Source organism: Anopheles marshallii, chromosome 3 (assembly GCF_943734725.1).
Source record: "Anopheles marshallii chromosome 3, idAnoMarsDA_429_01, whole genome shotgun sequence".
Taxonomy (NCBI): Eukaryota; Metazoa; Arthropoda; class Insecta; order Diptera; family Culicidae; genus Anopheles; species Anopheles marshallii.
Genome location: NC_071327.1, coordinates 17,233,138 through 17,254,038, shown reverse-complemented (window position 1 = coordinate 17,254,038; position 20,901 = coordinate 17,233,138). Strand labels below are relative to the sequence as shown.

General features: G+C 44.1%; 1 protein-coding gene across 1 annotated transcript in view; it reads right to left on the bottom strand.

Annotated features, from left to right (window-relative positions):
- Positions 1-12,231, bottom strand: part of LOC128711792 (nucleolar protein 4) — a 49,782-nt gene extending 37,551 nt beyond the window's left edge. Inside the window, exons 1-5 of the mRNA XM_053806679.1 lie at positions 11,557-12,231; positions 10,860-11,013; positions 10,081-10,181; positions 9,887-10,012; positions 9,171-9,809 (exon numbers count right to left, since the gene is read on the bottom strand). Coding sequence (XP_053662654.1) covers positions 9,171-9,809; positions 9,887-10,012; positions 10,081-10,181; positions 10,860-11,013; positions 11,557-12,231 — 1,695 coding nt within the window. The remainder of the gene's footprint in view (positions 1-9,170; positions 9,810-9,886; positions 10,013-10,080; positions 10,182-10,859; positions 11,014-11,556) is intronic.
- Between the last annotated feature and the right edge of the window lie 8,670 nt (positions 12,232-20,901).

Sequence of the window (20,901 nt, the reverse complement as noted above, 5' to 3'; positions counted from 1 at the left end):
CACACACACACATACACACGTGTGCCCGAGGAACTCCGCAAGGAAAAGGCTCAAGATTGTCCGGGACCGGTGACCAATGGTCGGGCTTCGGGTCCGAAGACGTTCCACTTCTCACACCACGACGTGCCGGGGATGGAGTTGGTCGGTTTATTCAATCGTCTTAGCTTTTCCCGGACGTCCATTGGAATGAGCGTGGGGTGGTGACTCTCACCCGGAAGTCTTCCTAAGTCGGATCGATTTTTCTTCCACCTCAGCCTCCTTCCCGGGTGGTGGGGATTGGATCGCCAGGGTGAAGGTACCGAACCGGGGAGAACGTTCGGGGAGATGTACAAGATGTTATGTTTTTCAGCATAACTATCAGAACATCCTGTCCACCCAGCGACCCCCACCCCCCGATTCATTGCCACCCACTATTCATTTTCCTCATTACCGTGTTTCTGCTCCTGAATCTGTCTCTCGTCTCCACCTGTATTGCCGTGCGTCCGCGCCATCCTATTAATTGCCTTTGTTTCCTTCCCCCGTTTGCTACTGCTTTATCGGTGCATTTTCCAGTCCCTCCGACCCACTTGCCTCCAGTGCCTTCGGACGTCGTTGATGCAGGGTGAGCCTGCACAGTGCGTCCGAATTCAATTCCAGGCACCTTATCGATCGTCTATCTCTTCTCGGCCAGGTCTTACCTTCCACATATCTAACCGCAACCATAACCCCCCATCGAGAAGCGTACAACATTAGCGCACCTCTCGGTACCGTCCCATCCCCAACCGGGCGCCTTTCGGGCAATTGCGAATGAGAGTGCATAAACAAAACTACGCATCTCATTAGCTAGCGTACAAGTGCAACCATGCGCATACGCTTGCAACCATGCGTGCATCGGATGAAGCCCGGCGAATGTCCGCCTGTGTGTGTGTGACTGTGTGCGTCTCAAAATCAGTACACCCTTAGGGCACCAAAGGGTAAAAGGGCTGGTGGGCCCGATACCCTCTTCGAAGATGGGTGGCACCGGGGGGGATTGTGGATGGGAAGATAATTTTCTTGCCGAAGTATGCAGGACGCACAGTGTGGGTGGGGAATGGTAAACACAAGCGATTGAAGTACCAAACCGGCATGGCTTACGATTGACTGTAGATTAAAATTTGCCAATCCCTTGTGTTACCTTGACGAACAGCGAACAAAGAGATTTCATGAATAAGATGTATTATTCAGGATAGGTATTTTTAAAATCGAAAACATTTTTTTATAAAATCAAACAGAATTCACGACAGCTGGGCTGGGTTGTAACTGAGAACACCTGAAGGTATGCAAAACAAAGCTTCAAACTGTTTTCTATCCGCATTGCATTGCATACTTTCTGGCGTGGTTTATTCTAAATATGATTGATGCACTTAATCTTCCATTAGTATTGCAACTGATAGCAGTTGAATAATTACAGTTCCTTTCGAAAATCATATATAATTCTGCAAATTTGATACAATTGTTTAAAAACTACGAGCTAGAAGGTAGTTAATTACAATTGCGAACTTTAGACCAGAAAAGGGATGCAGGGTTGTTTTAATGACACCAACCATTAACTTCTTCTGTCTCTTTTAAGGGAAAAGAAACGTTGAAGATGTTCCAAACCTGCATCAAGCAGAGGGACATATTTGGATAGCCAAATGACCCTCAGAAACGCCGCCATTTACCCGTTCCATCACTCTCTTATCCATTAGGGCCATGAACATTTGCACCACTCCATACGCTTCACCATATTCCCAGCAATTTCAATTATTCTCTAACCTTTTTTACCGAAAAAAAACCCAAAAACCTCGGCAACTGCTTCGTCTCCCACAAAAACTTTACCAACAACTACTCGGCAAATATCTCAGGACTTTGCCAGACGTTTCGACCGAACCCAAGACGTCCAGCCATGCTTCGTTACCCGTTATCTCCCCACCCAACGGAAGCGGTGGACCAGATGGAACATCATCGTTGCCGTCAAAACAATCCAAACAGCGTGCTGAGGCTGGGTATAAGAAAACCGGGCGAGTTGCCTTGCGGAAGGCACATTCCTTAATTTGCAAATTTTTGAATGGTGTCTTCCGGTTGCTCGAAGGGAGCAAGGTAAGCTTCCGGTCTAAAATTTCATGCACATCGTGCAAGTTTGGCAGCCTTCTTAAAACATATGCGACAAACGGTGCTCGGATGAGTAGAGGAGTTAATTTAGCAAAATAGGAAAAGAGGTTTCACAGAACGTTTCTTAATAATTCTGGATCCAATCGCCCAATATACAATCTGCAGTGTATTTAATATTAATTTTCTTGAATGATATACACTATGCTAAATATCCGAGATCTTTGAGAATGGTTAGGGACTTTAAAAGAAGTCAAACGTACCTTTTTACACTGCACTGGAGGATACGACAGCTAAACGGAAACACCTCCGGACGGAACCAAAATAGGTACAAATTGATAGTAAACACGGCAAATGGACACCATCAGTATCCGGTGCCAAACATGTACAACTTGGATCGCTTTCCCCCCAAATTTACATTTTGCAAAGGCAACGAATCGTTGGGACACCCAATTTCACATCCAATTTTTCCAAATCTACTCAGCCAAGCACTGTTCTTGCGAAAGGATCAAGAAACGGATCATCGACGGTCAATCGGTACGGGTTGGACCAAAAACCATCCCCTTTACGGTCGTGTTATAGCCAGGGACAGAAAATGACCAAAGGATCACGAGCAAGGAAACTTCATCGTGGTTTCATCTTCGTCTCGAATTCTAGTGCACGGCCATTGAAATACTTTCTTTGGCTCTCGTGTGTTGGACGTGTGTTTTCTTTTTTTTTGGCTTCTTTCAGTACATCTTCCTGCGAGAATATCCTTTTTCGTGCCATTGAAGGATTTTCAGTGATTCTTCTCGTTGTTCGACTCCACTTCAGATTTCCGCCCATTTCCGCCCCACCCTTGTTCAACAAGTTTCGAGTGTGAGGTTAGGATCCATCGTTCGTTCTTGATTTCCGGTCTTCTACATCTCTAACTCCTCACACACAAACACACACACTTCCGACGTCTGTGCCGCAGGCCATCACGGAAATTCTTGCTGCTGTGAACATCGGCCCTGGAAAGTTTCGGTTTCTAAGAAAATCATTTATATAATAAGACGTCGCAAACGTCGAGGACAACGAAATGTTGCCCAGCAGTGGAAGGCTGGCAGGAGAGGCATTAGTAGCTGCAATAACAAGCAACAACCAAAAAAATCTCATGCTGCTCATCCAGCGGTGCGGGTTTGATTCCGGGAATAGCTGTTTGGGCTCCCGCTGCAAAAGAAAGAATGTATGGAGCAGGGTCCCCCCCACCCCCACCCCCTCGTGTGAAATCATCCTCTTGCCCACGAGTTTTCTACTCCCCCAGAACAAGAAGACCAAGAACGAGAAGTAGAAGGTGAGACCATCTTCCAGTTTTAGGCTCCTCCCTATCGAAAGGGGTGCAAGGAATGCTTTTGCTTAGCCTAACCGAGAGCTACCGGTCTCTTTCTACGTTTGCCCTCCCGGTCGGGTCAATTTTCTGGGAGGCTTTCCAAAACCCCATTCCAGGTGTGGGGGGCTTTGTGGGTGGGTTTGGGGGTATCCATTTGGGGTGGCTTCAAAGTTGGGTGGCAATAGTGGCCCGATGTTTCCAGTGTGTGGAGCTAGTGTCTGAAGCCCATCCCATTCGGGAGAAATGGCTCCCAAGAAATCTTCCCCCTTTAGACAACCCCTCAGTGGTATGATTAGGGGAGGCATTTTCTTGCGCTCCTTAAGGATGCTCACACACAGTGGCATGGATACGTTACACCTCCTCTTGCTCATTCCTTCCCTTGCACACACACACACAAACAGAAACACTCAGCCCCCAAGACACACGTACACGGTCAGCAAAATCTGACCACCACATCAACTCCCAAATCCAAACTCACCCCCTTCCAGAAGGGTGGGTTGTGCAAGAAAGCGAAACACCAAGAAGAAAATCGAAGCACACTTACACGCACACATACAAGCGCACAAACACATAGACACACACACACAGAGTGTACTGCTTACTTGTCCAAAGTCCAACGTACTTTAACGATTGGAAACGAAGCCGGTAGGGGGCGCTGTGCACAGCAAAACCGGTTTTCATGCGGTCGACCATAGTGGGTGGCTTGTTCGAGTGGGTTGCTTTTTGGGGTGGTTAGTCGATGAAACATTCGCCCCTGCCCATGCCGGGGTTGGAGTGCATCCCGGCAACAGTATGAAAGCATCTCGCACTACTTCATACCCCGGCCTGGGATCAAACATTCCAAGACGAATACGAGCCGGATGGACCAAAGGACCGGAAGGATGGCGTGTGTGTGTGTGTGGGGGGTGACCAATGTGGAAAGGGACGGGATTTCAAGGAAACAGAAGACTGCTTAAGATTAAGGAGTTTGTGGGTGGTCATACATCCCATCAACCTCATCTCCGCTGTTATAGAAGGTGGTAGAGAATGGGAGGATATTCACAGGAAAATGTGATCCCCTTGCCAGTGCTTCCGTACCCGCCCTTGCAAAGGAACCTTCCCCTCTTTACGTTCTTCCTGCAGAGTGGTCAGTCAGTGTACCTCCTTCGGGTGCACGGTAGACGAACCCCCGATGGGTGGTAAGGAGAACATTTAAGGAGATACGATGAGATGCATGTTCTAATGCCTTCATCCTTGCCCGGGACTCCCTCTGAGCCGCTCGGTCCCGTACATGGGGTTCGACAAATCCTTGCCGATGGCTACACGTGCACAGGGACATACTTCCTATCCCATGGTATTCCGCTTCCTCGCCCTCGCGCAACCAAACACCTGTGCCCAAAAGAACCATTCCTGGTCCTTGCATCCCCCATCGAGCTTGGACACACGAGCACACTCGCATCTCGTCACCCAGCCAAGGATTCGGGTTGGGATCGTCTTAAAACGAACCCCGTGCTTGGGGTTTGGGGAGTTGTGCTTCTTACGGTGAAGACCACCTCCAGAATCCTTGCGGTTTTTCGGTCCTTGGACCATGTTCTACACTCCCAAACCCCTTGCTGTCCTTTTTTCTTTATCAAAAGGATGCCCTATCGTTTGGAAGCTTTTATGTTTCGCTCGGTGTCCATTCTGTATGGTACGGACGCTCGAGGACGCTCTGATGTCCCATGATACTGAACTGAAGCAAAAGAATTCTCCCATCCCACGCTTGGGGTTTGGGGGTGGAAAAAAACTGATGCCAGGACCCGGACGCATTGGTCCCCCATCTGGGGGTAAGCGACAGGAATGGATTCGTCCGAATGGGTCTTGCAAAGAAAACTCATCGTCCGGATCTTCATTTTCAGCTCATTCGACGTTGGAAGCATTTCCCCATTTGCTCTTCCTCGTCGTCGTCCTTGTCGCCACCGGCATCACCGGTACCCATTATAAGAAGATCCGACCGAGAGGAGCCGCATTTGGACGGGGCACGGTTGAAGATGGCAAAAGAATGAAGCAACTTTTCGGCTTCGAACGAACCACACAGCTACAAAAAAGCTTCCTTTTAGTCTGTGTTTGCGTTTTTTTTTCTTGTGATCAAACCAACCATCCTTACGCAACCCGCTTGTCCTCATGCGGCTCACCCGTATTGCTTAAGACAAAGAGCATTGAGCAAAAGAAGAAAAAAAGCTCTTAAGAATGTCGTTGCCAGCGGGAAAATCAATATCTTCCGTAACGGTGTGCGATAATGGTGGATCGAGGGAAAAAATATTTTTCATTAGCGAATGACCTGCCGGTGAGATGAGCTGACCTGTCAGTGTCTTACTTGTAAAGTGGGAAACTTTTGATAATATAAGAATTATTATTTTAATTTAAGTAAACGAATACTGCTTAGCAAAAGTTTCATTGGACGATAGTTAATGGCAGTATAACAGTGTGTTATACATGATATGTAGCAGGAATTTTAGTGTTTAGTGAGGTTTTAGTGCGATTTCAATAAATCTATCTACTTATGACACTACTATTGTTAAATTGTACATGTATTCTAGTCCTATACCAATTATTAGCTATGTTGTATAACAGTTGTAACAATATTTAGTATAACATGATTTAAAGATTTTTTCATGAACTATTTCACCCTTTTTGAGCTGTTACACTGGCTTTTGCTAAAAGGACGCTCAGAAATGTTCTCTTAAGGAGAGATTAAGCTACCGCCCTCCAATAAAACCCCCGCAACATGCATTTTCGAAACATGGTCAACCAATATCCTTAGCGGTTTTTTTCTCTTCCTTCTTAATGCTACCCCGTCTAATACATCGAACGGATTGAAAATGCCAGCTCATTCTCACGCTTGACTTCACAATCCTTTCCGAATGCTGATTTCGGTGGAATGAAAACACCGTACCATTAAAAAATCTGTTTCCCCCAAGAAACCTGCTCACCTGCAGAGAAGTAACGAAGGAAAGCGAGGAAGCAATGCCTTGGACCCGATGGTGAAGCTAAACGTGAAATGAGAATGAAAAAAGAGCGTCCAAGTGTGGGGGAGAAGAAAAAAAAGAAAAATTACTTAAAAATTATTATTTTTTCCACTTCCATCACTTTCCATCGCTTCTAGATGCTCCGGCTGCCGAGTGAAGCATCCCGAAACCCATTTGCTCATCGGTCGACCGATGAAGGCAGGAGACCCTTTCGCAAGGCACCGGGGCTCGATCAAGCGCGAGATATTCGGATGAACTTCCCCCTTTGTCTGGTACCCTATTCGTCGGTTTTCTATCCGGTGCACCCTGCCACCCGAAAACGGAGCAGAACAGAAGAAAAACGAATCTTTCTTGCAAAAGAATTTCACTCCTTCCGTTCAGGGGAGGGGGTAGCTGGGGGAGCATGTTTGCCCGGCAACGGGCAGCAGACAAAACGGGAGGCGAAGGCCCCGGGAAGGAAACGAGTGGCGATGGGTGTCCGGGAAAATCAACCGAAAAACCTTTCAACCGAAGCGGCACTGTCGGGTCCTTCTTCTGGTTTTCTGCTGAGATGTTTGCCGCTTCTAATGCTTCGATTTCTATCCCATTCTGCTCCGGCACATCATCCTGCACCGTATCTTTACCGGTCCGTTTCGTCGGTCTGGTCCGTTTGCTCACACTCGTTCGCTACCACCCCAAACAACCACCCAAGAAACTCTCGGGAACGAACGTCAAACCATACTCCACCGTACCGTCCATCCGTACCGCCATCCCTCGTCATCCACCAGTGCGGGTGGATGGGTGGTTTGAGTTTGAGATTTTCTGCTCCCGCTTTCGCCAAGACCATGTTGAGTGTGCCTGTGTCTGCCTGGGGTGCGGACAGTTTCCAACACATCCTTTGCGCCCCTTTCCTTACAGGGTAACGATTCGGAAGGCGTATATAGCAGAGCAGAGAGCTAAATAGGGCCCGAATCGTACCACTCTGCTGCCTGTCTTCTCCTTGGGAATGCGTCGAATCAGGTTCTTATAGCCTGTTTCCCTGCATCCACCTTCCTCACCGCCAGGTTTGGGCCTGTCAAGATGGAGGTTATGTACTCCCGAAGCATTCTGAAGCTAACCGAAGATGCCATCCCATTCCCGGGGAAATGAGCTCGAGTGTGTGTGGGTGTGTGTGTGTGGGGGGATGGGGGAGCAGCTAGCATAATATTGGTCCCGGTCTTGGGGATGAGAGACCCGGGTGACGCTTGTGACGCTACTGTCAGGGATTCCCGTACCATCACGGCCTAACTGCTCGCTGCAAGGATAACCCTCGAACTCCAAACTTTTCCTTCCAGCAGGGCGGATGGAGCACACTGCTGGGGACGCAACTCAAGGGGTTCTTATATCGGGAAAAGTTTTAACTCTCATCACGCTGTTTCGTTTTTAATCGAACCGTACCCATCCCGTTACCCTTCTTCGATGATGATCTCTTGGGAGATTATGGGTAGAGAGTGTGGGTGGCGAGAAAAAAAATTAACTCCATCCATCGGGGCAAAACAGGACGAAACAGCAAGACGAAAAAAAATTCCCATTAAAAATGAAAACTTTTCGATTTTATGAGTCCCGTACCATTCCGAGAGTAGCGAGTTCCATTTCCAGCTCATGCATCGAGGGGGTGCATGGTTCCATGGGCGATGCATTAGGAATTGATGAAGTTTTCTACAATTCAAAATAAGCTCATGGGTTGCTAATGACATACCGTGTTGTAGGACGCCCCTAGATGTATGCAATGTATGCTTTTTAACGTTAAATTGTTGTTGAGCGAAAGCCGTTTGCGTACATCGAGGCAACAGAAGTAAATCTATTCTTCATAACTTAAAACGAATTAATATTAGAAGTCAGGACATTCATCAGATAGAACTAACAATAAGTATATTAATTTTGACGAACTTTTAATGTGTTAAACTACAGGTTTTTTAGGTGAGCGACAAGACCATTCTTCTGAAGAATGCTGTACAAATTTGTCCCATAATAGAACCGAAACGTATGGTGCTTTCCCCACGCGACACTCAACAAAACCATGTCCAATCATCGCTCATGCCATTTCACGCAGAGTACGCAGCATACCTTAGCACCCCTTGTTTGTTGCCCTTGGAGGCCCACTAATTGGCCCACCAATCCTGCGGGACGAAAATTTCCGCCAAAGTGTCCTGAGACCGCCTATACAGTCTGAGGGCAGCTGCACCGCGTACGCGCAAATTGTGATTGGCAGTGTCAAGGGTTGTGTCCGTGGGTTCTTGCTACCTGCGACCCTTTCTGACCCTTCGCAACCTTCCAGCAACAGGGTCCCGAACGGTTTAGGTTCGTTGCCTTCGTGGTTGTGTTGCACCTCTTGAAGACATCGCACGGGAGAGGGTCATGATGAAGGTCGTGATTTGGAGGGAAATGATGTTTCCCTACATCGTAGCGGGAAGCGTGAAAGAAAATGGACGATTTCGTTCGCCATAATGGGCTATTGCGAACCATTTCTTCGGTATGATTTATGGTGTTTCAATTATATGGTTCAAGTTTAGAAATTTGTTAACGAAAACAGAATTGTTCCGCATAATTGAGTGGAGTAAATTTTGACGCCTAAATGTAGGCAACTGTTCAATACGTGAAGCAACAGCGAAATCGCTTTTCCTTCACACAGGTGCTGGCATACACTCTCACTGATTGTACAGCCGTTGCATACTGAAATAGCCATAGAAGTAGTAGAACAGACTCACCATATTCAACGCATCGTCATCCTCCAGCCCGAAGCCTCTAGTCACATCCAGATACGTCGAAGTGATGGGTACCGTACGCCTCTTCTCATCGTCACCTTTTTCACTGCGGTTATTATTTAATCCTACGACTACGGGAAGACGCTCCCGGGAGCTACCGCGCTCACTTGCACACACTGTACGCAACTCATTACCATCACCTGCTGCCACTCGACAATCACTCGTCAACACTTCACTTGCGACACTGCCGGGTCGCGCCATTCGCCCACTACATGGCGCTGAGTTTGCGCTCGCACCGTTGGAGGTAAGGTTCGCACGTTTCCCGCTTGCTGGCAGTTCCCCCGCACTGCGCAATCCGCTGGATTTTCCATTTTCATACAAATTCCTTAGCAGCTCATAATACCGGAGGGAAGATTGGGTACGGTCCGTGGTCTTATTACACTTCGATTCCGCACCTTCACACGACCAGGAAAACCGTTCACCTGGCGAACGGTTCAATGGGACGACATCAGCTACTCGTGCCGTTATTTTGAGATCCGATTTTGGTGAGTACACCTTGGTGGTAAGCTTCGAACATTGGCTGCACAGCGAAAGGAACTTAGTGACGGCTTCCCTCGGCAAGAAGGCATACGTTTCGGTGATCTGAATGAAGATAAAAAAAGGCGTCCACATATACAATCCACATGGAAAAATCACACTCCAAACTCGATCATGCTTACCGTTCGGTAGGTCCGCTTCTGCCCCGCATGTCTCGTAGCGCGACTACCCAGCGAAACATGAACACCATAAATAATGTCAAAAAAGTTCTCCACCACAGCCACCTTCTTGTATGGTTGACCCGGTTCCTGCAATGGGTACAGAATTCAAGCAATTTCAAACTAAAATTATTTACATCTCGTAAATTCCTTCTTACCAAGCCACCGCTCGGAGCGTAAAGCACGCAACCATCGTTTTCGGGTATGTTCTGATGGGTGAATATATCCTGAAAGTTCCCCGGTTTCGATGTAGTGAATCCTAACAACAACAAAAAAACAATAGAACATATTAAATCAATAATCAGTTACAAAACTGTGACGTTTCAATGACGTTTTTCAGAGTTGTTTACATCTGTCAAAGTGACAGTTGCGTCTTAAGTATCACTTGCAAGTGGCAGTAAACTGTATGCAAGTGGCAGTAAACTAGTAAACTGATCAGCTTGCGATTTCTGCCAAAGACACAGCTGTGTCTAGAATTAATCCAAAAAATATGGATTTCTTTGTTGGAAAATTTCCTTTTGTATGATGAAATTACTAACTCAAAGACTTCTATTCAAAATAGTGAGAGTTTGTGCATGTGTGTTATGTCATTGAGGGGGTCTGGTAGTATATTTGATAGGCTCGCCGGGCTTCACACGACAAGACTGGTTCGAAAATTCCATCCGGGATTTTACCATTCCCCTCAACGCAGGACTGACCTCTGGATCTCTTGAGGTTGTATTGCCGATAAAGAAGAAGATTTTAGCTAAAAGTAAGTAAGTTTTCGTAAAGATATGGATAGGATTGTTGGAAAAGTCCCTTTTGGTTGATGGTAATTTTTAAAAGTAATCTTTAAGTAAGGGATTTGACCCATTCTACCAACAATATTTCGTTTTTTTTTACTATTTGCTCTACAATTTAAAGAAAACTCTTACCAATTGTAAATTAAATGTATTACCTTTCGTTTTCACCCAGAATCGAAACTTGGAACTGTCCGGATTGTTCATCTCCAGACCACCTAGCGTCTTTATAATGCGTGCCTGCTTCTTCAGCGTAATCGTCTTGGTTTTGGCCCGATCACCGTACGTCCGTATGACCCACGGTTGAAAAATCTTTCCAACCGAAAGTGTTCATACAGGCAGCGCACGAAGATACGTAGTAATAAATAGAAAAGAAACAACCGAAAATAAAAGTTAATATATTTCGTACGAATGAATGAATGAATCGCGTAATGAATGAACGTTTTGTGTTCGGTTTAATGGGGTTTTTGGAAAATATTGTCGGAGGTGGTGGTCAGTGGGCCAGGAGGGAAAAACCAGGTAACCGAAACAAGCAACTGAACGGCTGTTGAATACGAAATTCGTGAGCAAAAAAGGTGAGGTGAAAAAATAAGAGATATCGATTCGAAGCAATCGGAGAGAAAATGAATGTAGTTTTTCCCAAGCAAGAGAAAGAACGATCGGGCGCGCGCGCGAGAGAGAGAAAGCGTTTGCACGTGAGTGTATTTGTTGGGCGTCCTGCGCGAGAGCCGGGTCGGAAAAACCTCAAATAATCATTTGTGGGTGTCGGTGGTGATAACGGACACACGTTTGCATGCACGCGATGGATGGATGGGAGCAGAATGGATGGATGGGTTGGAAAAACGGTCTATTTACTTCAAACATCTGATCACGTGTGTAGTCGTATTTTGGCCGCTTGTTGTGACGTAGCTGCTGCTGCTGCTGATAGTGTTGGTAGTTGGTGCTGGCCGGATGTTGCTGGTGTTGGTGCAGCTGGCATGGCGCATTCAAATCAGCTGTTCCGAATGGTGTGGATTTTTCGCCATTTTTCTCACCGCAACTACCACCACCAGCAGCGCCAGACGCCAACGCACGCACACTAGCGCGGGCAAGGTTACGGTGCAGCGCATCCCTGTCCGTGGTGAGTACGTGCCGGCCTGATTTTGTGTGGCCTTCGTCCTCATCCTCGCCCGTCCCGTTCTCGTCCTCCAGCAGCCCGCCCCCGACCGTTTCCTCTTCCCCCTCGTCCTGCTCGTCCTCGTCGTCCTCATCGTCGTCATCGTCGTCGGCGTCATTCTCGTATCCGGCATCCACGTCGTACGTGTCCCGGTCGCTGCTGAGCCGGCTGACCTTGGCCACGGACGATGCCGTTGATGAGCTGGAGGATGAGCGCGATAAACGCCTCCGCTTGCGTGAGGCACCCCTATCCCCAAGGGTGCGTACCCTTCGCCCACTGGTGAGAGTGCCGGTCCCAGGTGCATCCAGCGGCGACTGGTGACACTCGCTCGGTGGACCAAAGGTACGCAACGCTTGTGCTTCCTGTGCATCCATGACTAACACACGCTTATCAAAACAAACTTTCAGACAACAAATAACTATACCCTAGAACTAACACCTCCAACAATAGCGTTGGTTTGAAGGTGGAAACTTAAAGAAAACCCTAAAAACAATCACACAACAAACTAGCGAAACTAACAAACGAAACACACATGCCAGAAACTTCACACCATTCACCGCGCACGCACAACAAAACTACACACAAAAGATGAAATAACGTAAAGACACTATGAAAACATCACAATTAATCAAACAATTTGTTGAAGACGCATAAAAATCCAAATAACAAACACACAATTCAAAACAATACACCCCAGAAAAACATTCAACAAAAACACTAACACAACAAACATGTAAGGAAAGAAACTCGTAAAAATTGCAATAAGAATAAAACAAGAGATGAAAATGTATGTAAAAATGAAACAAGAAAATAGAAAATCGCGTTGCCACCGAGGAGCCTCGTTACGGACTGTTGAGTCAACGGCACCAGAATGGAAACTGTGACCATCGGCCGCACAGTACCAGCCAGAGGCAAAGGACCTCCAGCAGGCACATCTTAAGGATTAACCATTTCTTGCGGGTTAGGAAGCGAACTGAAACCAGACGGTCATCAGAAAGGGGGTTACCGGTTTTTTTTTGTGGACGCTAAGAAACGCGGTCGCGTTCGAAATTTGGTCAGACTTTCGGGGTTACAGAGGAGAAAAAAAAGTAAAATAACGAACGGTGACCGCTTGCTGATTGGACGGTAAGGACATTCGCGTACGGTGGGGTAGGGCCGAAATTTAGACCATATGCGTGCGTGTATTAGTGTGCAGCATTTTGCATACTGTGTTAGATGAATGATTCCCCTGTTTCCCGGAAGAATGGTTTTGCGTATTTTTGAGGAAGTAAAACGTTAACACGACCTTCATTTCAATTTTAAATTGTGTTTGGAATGTTGTGAATCGATATTCCAATAGTTTTTGGATTCTTTTCGATTAGTTTTTATATTTAACTTATTTTTTTAAACATTGTATTTGTTCTTCTTATTTATCAGGAGGTTTCTGGCTTTCTTTGATTTTATATACCCGTAGCTGGATAGTCAATCCTTGCTACGGTGTATTAGTTAATATTAGTTAGTATTAGGTAATTTTGTATTTTAACTGCTTGATCTGTTGATTTTAAATATGCATTTCAATTAATTAATGAATTAAGTAGTTAACAACCATCAAAGTATTTAAAAGCGTATTCGAAAAAATTAAACAGCAAGGCAAATTTATTTAAAAATCTTGAACTATTAATCACAATGTATAAACAAACATTCATAAACAACTCTCTTTAAAAAAAAATTAATAAACTTATGTTACAAAAAGGATTGTTTTTATTACTCATTTACCTACAATCCAACCGCTAAGGAACGTTCGAAACCGTCTTTATCAAAAAGTGTTCTGCCATTGTGTCGAACGTGCACGGAAAAACACACGTACACCAGTGCAACTATTTTAAAGTTGCGCCTGTGTGTTGGCGAATAAAAACGCAAACAACAACAACCCAACAAAAAAAGGCACAACCAGTTGCGCAATTTTCCGAGCACGTGGCATGCGGCATTAACACATGCAAAGCACACATTCTCTCGCTCGCACGCTCCCGAAAGCCGATGCAAAGCGTCACTACGGTAAGGAGTGCGGCGAGCAAATGCGACAGCGGACGAGGGTAGTTTGGAGGTTATTTCTATGAGCATTACTTTTTTCCTTGTTTTGCATAGCAATTGCTTGACTACCTGCTGAAATTTCCCCTTTTGCGAGGAGAGAAGGTCCTGTTCTAGAGGAGGTTCCTGGCCGGGAAAATGGGACGTCCTACCAAGGGATAGCGTGTACCGAATGTGACAAAATGTCGGATGACTTGGCGTAACTTCACGCTGGAATTAAATCGTTTTCACATCTTATAACAACACTTCCCAAGATAGAAACGGCCAAATGTACAATTTTTGGCGGGCTCTCGGTTAAGCCGGACCCACCAACAACAACAACAACACCAACAGCGAAAAAAGGATCCGAAAACACGACGACACTGCGACGAAACTGGTCCAACTGGTTAGCGTCGAAAATTGTCGAACAGCATCCCTCTCGGACACCCGGATCGGTGTTTCCGTTTTCAATACTCTTTTACGCTGTTCCACAGTTTTGCCGAAAAGCAGCATCCACGGCCGGGAAACCGGTATAGCCTTCTTCTCAAAAAAAAAAAAAACATCTTCGTCCTCAAGAAAGCTGGACGGAGTGTCCTGGGCGCAAACCGGACCGAAATTGCCCGAAAACCGCCGGATGAGAAGCCATCGGAGAAGAACCGTTTTGGGAACCGGATGGCGCTCAGTGCCGTGGCGGGAACTTGGATGTCATGACCTCCGGTGAAAAGCGTCAGCCGAAGGGATTCTCCAGCATCCTAATAATTGCGTTTGTTTTGCCACGATTGTCCCAGTGTCCGGCAGTCTTTCCCGTTAACGGGTTTTATTTTCCCTTTCGTTCCATAATTTCGTGCACGATGTTTAAAATTTAAATCGCTTCTTCTAAGCGTTCACACACCCCGTGCCCGTTTGGTCACCATTCGTTCGGGTGCGAGATTTCACGGTCTAGTGGTAGGATGTATCGATGACCGTTCGATAGGGACCGGCATTTTGTCACCGGGGAGCTAAACTGGTTAGTTCGCGCTGGAACGCTAATGTCTGTGGCTAGGAACAGCGTGATTTCTATGACGAGTCCGGATTTGATATTCTCAGGATTTTGAGTAGCTACAGCCTATTCTTCTGTTTATCGTTTTATAGAAGAAGGAAAAGATGTTCGATGGGAGTCCATAAGTAAACAGAGTAAGACAGTTAAAATCTGACATTCTAAGCAGTATGCTGGGCAGTATGTAAATTATTGCTAAGTGTTACATTTATTCCGATTAATTCATTTTTTTTTACTAATTTTGCTATTTTCTTTAAATTTTGTTTCGTTTTGAGTGTTATGTTTTTATTCTTTACATTCTTTTTGTGATATACATTTATTCAATTTTTGAACAACATGAACACGATCTCTTCTTTTAAAACAATTTTCATTGTTCTAATTTTTAGTTGACACGATTTTACGTCTTAGGACTACAAAGCTTCATTTTAAATGATCAAACTTTGCCTTAAATCTATAAATTCCTCAAAATATAGGACTGGGATATTAGCCATCTTCTGGAATCGAGATATCTTAAAGAAATACTTAATGATTTCACTTTTTTTTCTTTGATTTTTGTGCATTTCTTGTGTGTGTTGCAAACATTTTCTTGTGATCGTATGTTACTATTTACATAACTCCTAATTTAAACCCAAATCGATCCACGAAATGTAACGGGCACTAGAGGCATTCTTAAATGAGGTCATTTAACACTATTTAAAAGTATTTGTGCTTATAACATTTCATACGCTCAGACGTAATGGATTAAATTGTCATTAACAGTTCAATAGTCATCGTCTAATGCTGGAGGAACGGATCAGTCGGAAAATTGACCCAACCTGAAAGCTTCGTTGACTCCTTCGTTATCAGCTGTACTGTTTGACCAATGACTAGTTCTTTCCTAAAACTTAAAAAAAGCTCTTCAAAGTTATATTAATTATTCTTCTGCAGCTAATAATTAAATTTAAATGCACCAAAGTGAAGATCAATGATAGTATTAGACTTGTTTCAATGTGTTTTAGTTAGAATCTGATTCGTATTTCCATTAGACATTTATTAAAGCAATATCGAAATATTATTGCAAATAGTTAGTTCGATATAGTATATCCTCCAAGAACTTGAAAAACTAGAAAAAAGCTAAATTAGTTATTTATAATTACTGGCGCATGTTGTGTTGACACGACATTTTCAGATCTTGTGCTTAATGAGCATCATTAAAACAACCACTTTTCAAAAATAGTATTACTGAAAAGCATTTATATTATACGTCTATTTATATTTATAGTCAAATTATTGAGTCATTACTAATGAAAAACAACCGTAGCTATCTTCTATTTGCTATCCTATACGTGTAGAAGTAACTAATTTGCATCCTACTCATTCACTCTTGACAAGTGCTGTTCTATTCTAGTTTCTAAGAAAAATCATTTATATGAATCTTTAGTGAGGAGTCTTGCGAATCAGGACTCTGCTTTCAAGAGATGATGATGATGATAAATCCCACCTCATACTCCAACAATTAAACTCTCAGATACTTATTCTCCAGTGTCCTTTAAAAAAGGTCTGCCAAGTACCATTGATTGGGTAATGGTCTAACAAATTTTCGGGACTATTCCATGTATACGGCCAGGTTCACAGACATCAACAGCGTGTTAGGGACCCACCTTCCGGGACAGGAGCACATCCTGCAAATCGACTTTGCTAGGCTGAACAAAAAACGACAGAACCCTTGAATATCCCTTGAATGTCCATTTCAATGCGCGCATGTTTTAAACTATGTTGCCTCATGATTTTTTTGCAAATAATTAATAATGTAATAATCTAATAATTATCATAATATTAATAATCTAGATCGTAATGACAACTGCTACATATTACAGAGAAACATGGGACATCTACACATAAATCACATTAAACAGTTTGTTTAATACACACAACACACCACACTTGAACTCCTGCTACTCCGCTACTCACATTCTTTATGTCTGTAGTATCGTTGGATCTCTTTAAAAATCTAAGAATTTCTAGTACTATGAGATAGTAAGATCAGAACTCTGGCGTCATCTGCCCTGCGTGTTTAGTACCTGTGGACGTCAGGTTTCCTAACTATTTTATCTCTCAGATACTCGGGAAATAGGCCGTTTAGAATTCTAAATATAAAACTCATGGTCTGGTACACAATCCTTTGCTCTACTGAGATTCACAAGCGAGCGATTCCTCAGTGAGTTATGGATGCTCAAAGGTTCATGAATCTTCTGGAATTACTAATTATTTTGGAATTAATGAATCTTTGAGGGTTCCTAAATCTTTGCGAATTCATGATTCTTTGAAGAATTCAGATTCATTTCCTAAGTTCAAAGATGGATTTAGTTTATCAGATCAGTATTTAGTTAATCAGATTCACCCAACACTACTATTGACCTTTCTCTTTTGACCCAATACTGATGACCGTCGCTGATCCACACGGATGGTCGCATCGGTCCCAATCCGTTCAATTATTTTCTAAGCTGACAACATCAACATGTTGCATGAAGCCATGGAAACATTGCAAAACTCAAATTCCTCAGCTGAGACTGCATCAAGAGGTCTTAAAAAAACAGACATACTCAAGATTTGGTTCACACCATCTCCACTAGGTTATCCCAGGTTTTTGGATTATCTTTTTTCAAGTTCTGTGCTATACTGGTCTAAAGCCAGTACTAAAGCAGAATTGGATTTAAAGTCCCATGTACGGACAAACGTTAACGTTACTCACACGAAAATGTATTCTCAACCGTTTGGAACTCCATCAACAACATGCCGTTACATCCAATGTCCGGCTGTTATGCAAATGTCCCACTCTGTGGAACTCGTCTAAAGCAACGGCAACGGCGACAAAAAGCAGCCCAGCTACCAGCAAAAGAATCAAGCGCTTAGCCCGGATACGGGAAAAATTTCGTTAAATACAGGATCAATTTGAAGCTTCGAAAGTAACATCAGCATCGAAAAACAAAAAAAAAGGATTCTCACAGTGGCAAACCGTTTGAGAAGATGAATCACATCCAGCAGAAACAGTCCAAAAACCCGTCGCCGGCCAAAGTTCACGCGATTATTCTTCCCCATTGCCGGTAAAAGGATAGCACGGCACGGTAAACGAATCCCACCAGCCCGTCCAGATCACATCTCGAAGACAGGACATCTAGTGGAGTTACCGAAAAACGAAAAACTGGTTCCAATCTTCTCAAACATCAACCGCACTCCGAAAGCAAATCGCTCCGCTGGACCACGGCAGCAACCGGACCACTGCACTGTGCGCACCGGAAAGGGGGACGAAAAACGAAACGAATAACACCAACAAAATCCTACACGACTGGTTTTCCAAATCTTGAAATTCTTTCCCGATTTTCCCCCAATTTTTCGTGGCAGGTCCGATTTTGTGCGAAACTTTCTCACCGAAGTGAAAGAACAACAGCAACAAAAAAAAGGTAACTCTTTCGCCCAGCGTCCAGCGTCCAAGGCGACATCTCGCACAACGCCTGGCCGAATTGATGCCGAGCAACAGCTAGGAAATGGAATTGAAGATGAGAAGAGAACATCAAACGGGGGAAAAAAAATACATACTGCTAACAGTATAACTGGATTCTGTGACTGTCCGGCCCGCAGTTCCCGAAAACGCAACTCCCCTCCTGATGACCAGCCGGCCCTTGCTTCTCAGCGTATCATTATCATCATCATCATCATCATCCCCTTCCCCGAAAAAAAGCAACGAGGTCCAAAAATGCTGACCATCGTCCAGTGGTCGTTCGGCGCCCTCTTCCAAAGTATGGTCAACGAGACCTTACAGGTCATCATCATCACCAGTCGCCGTCGTCATCATCATGCTGGTCCCAGTATCGAGGGAACGATACTGCGATTCGTATTCACCAAGTCCCCGGCTCTGGACGCAAGGCTTGTGTATACGGCCCGAAGCTTCACCGTGGCAGCATAATTGAAGTTTGACGCTGGTCCATTGCGTTACCGTGCCTGATTTCGGTGTGTTCGCGCTTCAAAATTGGGCAAAGCGGCAAACGTGTGTCACTACGTGAAGCAAAAGAGATGTTTCTATTACCTATGAGTGGGAGACGACATTTGTTGAATTTTAGTGTAAGCACAAGAATAAGCGAACGGTTTCAATCTCTTTACTTATACTTTACTTTCAATTAAACTTTATTATTATGTATTAAAATAAAAACTAATTAATAATAAGTAACAATAAAGAAAAATTAATAAAGTTTGTTAAAAAATGAGCAAAGAACAGTTTGTAATCCTGCTAATTTTTTTTTTATTAATTATTATATTAAATTATGGAACTATTTTTTTTTAAATTTATGACAGCTGAGAAATACCCTTTAAAAGATTTTAAGGCAAAACATCAACTGCCTCTAAACAGCGTGCTTGCATCGATATTTGAATGAAATATTTTCACAATGCTCGAAACGTGCCTGAAATATTTCATCATGACGAAATATTTCAACAATCAATTGTAGCCGAGGCATGATCCATCGAATGTATGATGAAACAGGCCTTTCAATCCATTCTCTATCTCAAGTGTGTCAAACCTCAACGGTTCCTCAAGGGCTTGTCGAACCTGAATGCGATTTAAAGATCGTTTACTTATGCTAATGATTCCAATTCAACACAATTTTCACAGTTTACGTTTACAAGCTATGTTGCGAAACTAAGGCCACTTGTTAATACGTATTCAAATTCGGTACCAAAGGAAGCCTCGTTAATTGATGAAGTTTAATTGCGTTTGTCTCACGCCAAGTCCCGCCCAGTGGACGTACGGGCGGTTTGCACTGGTACGAAAAACAAATAAGTGAAGATCCTCCAAGATCAGCGCTTAATTGGTTTTAATCAGATCTTCGGACTATCTGTCGTTTGCACGTCTTGTCAACCCACCCCGCGGGACACTTGGATATGAGGGGTCAAGCATCTTGATGTGTTCCGTTGATATGTTTAATTATATCCGATTATGACACCCTTGTGGTAGAGTGTTGTTAGTCACTCTGGTGGTGTAATATGATTATTCCACGGCTTTTTTTATTACGCTATCAATTTACCAATTTTATCACTATTTTTGAATTAATTTGAAGTTAAACGTGTGTAAATTACTAACAGTTACCTTTTACATATCAAAATATATCCAAAAGGTGGGAAAATTTATAAAAAGATACATAATTGTCTGGATATCGAATTTACAGTCAACCTACTCTGTGATTTATCATTATTATTTTATTTATTCACTTATTAATAAATTTATTCTTTTTTTCCAACGGTGTACTACTGAAGCAGACTTAGTTCCATATTTCATATTTAGTAATAATTTAGCAATAACATTTTACACTTCAACACTTTAATAGAAGTATAATAAAAACATCAGTATACTAATTACCCGTCTGACAGGTGATTGAAAGGGAAAAATAGTAAACAGCAACGATTGTTGCGCTATCGCTTCGTATCGATGCTTACAACGCTCCAACGCGCTCATGTGTTCGAGAGACACCACCCTATTCGCAGTATGCGTGTGTGTGCCTGTATTGGTCGTCCAGGGTGCTGTTGGCGTACGCAAAGCTGAACAAAGAAGCAACGGCTCTCATTTAGTCTGCGCAACCGAACGAACGCGGATGTGCTTTCCCGAGTACGCGGCGTGCATCTTCTGCGTGTGAGCCCACCAGCAGGCGGTGGTGGTGGATGTTTTGGGTGGCTCTGCGGGTATACAAAGTGTGTAAGTGTAAGCAGTAGTAACCATAACCCACGAATAACATTACCGTCAATAAGAGTATAAAACAAGAGTGAATTTTGTGAATGGAAGGTTTGGAGCGCCACTTGGGGAGAAGCAAACAAGAAAAAGCCCATTGCAAGATCACGTACGATGGGGGGGGTTGTATTACTTGCTAGTGTGTGTGTATGATAAATGCGAGGTGTACGATGGAGGACGCACCTATGCTTCTCTCAGGTGCGCTAG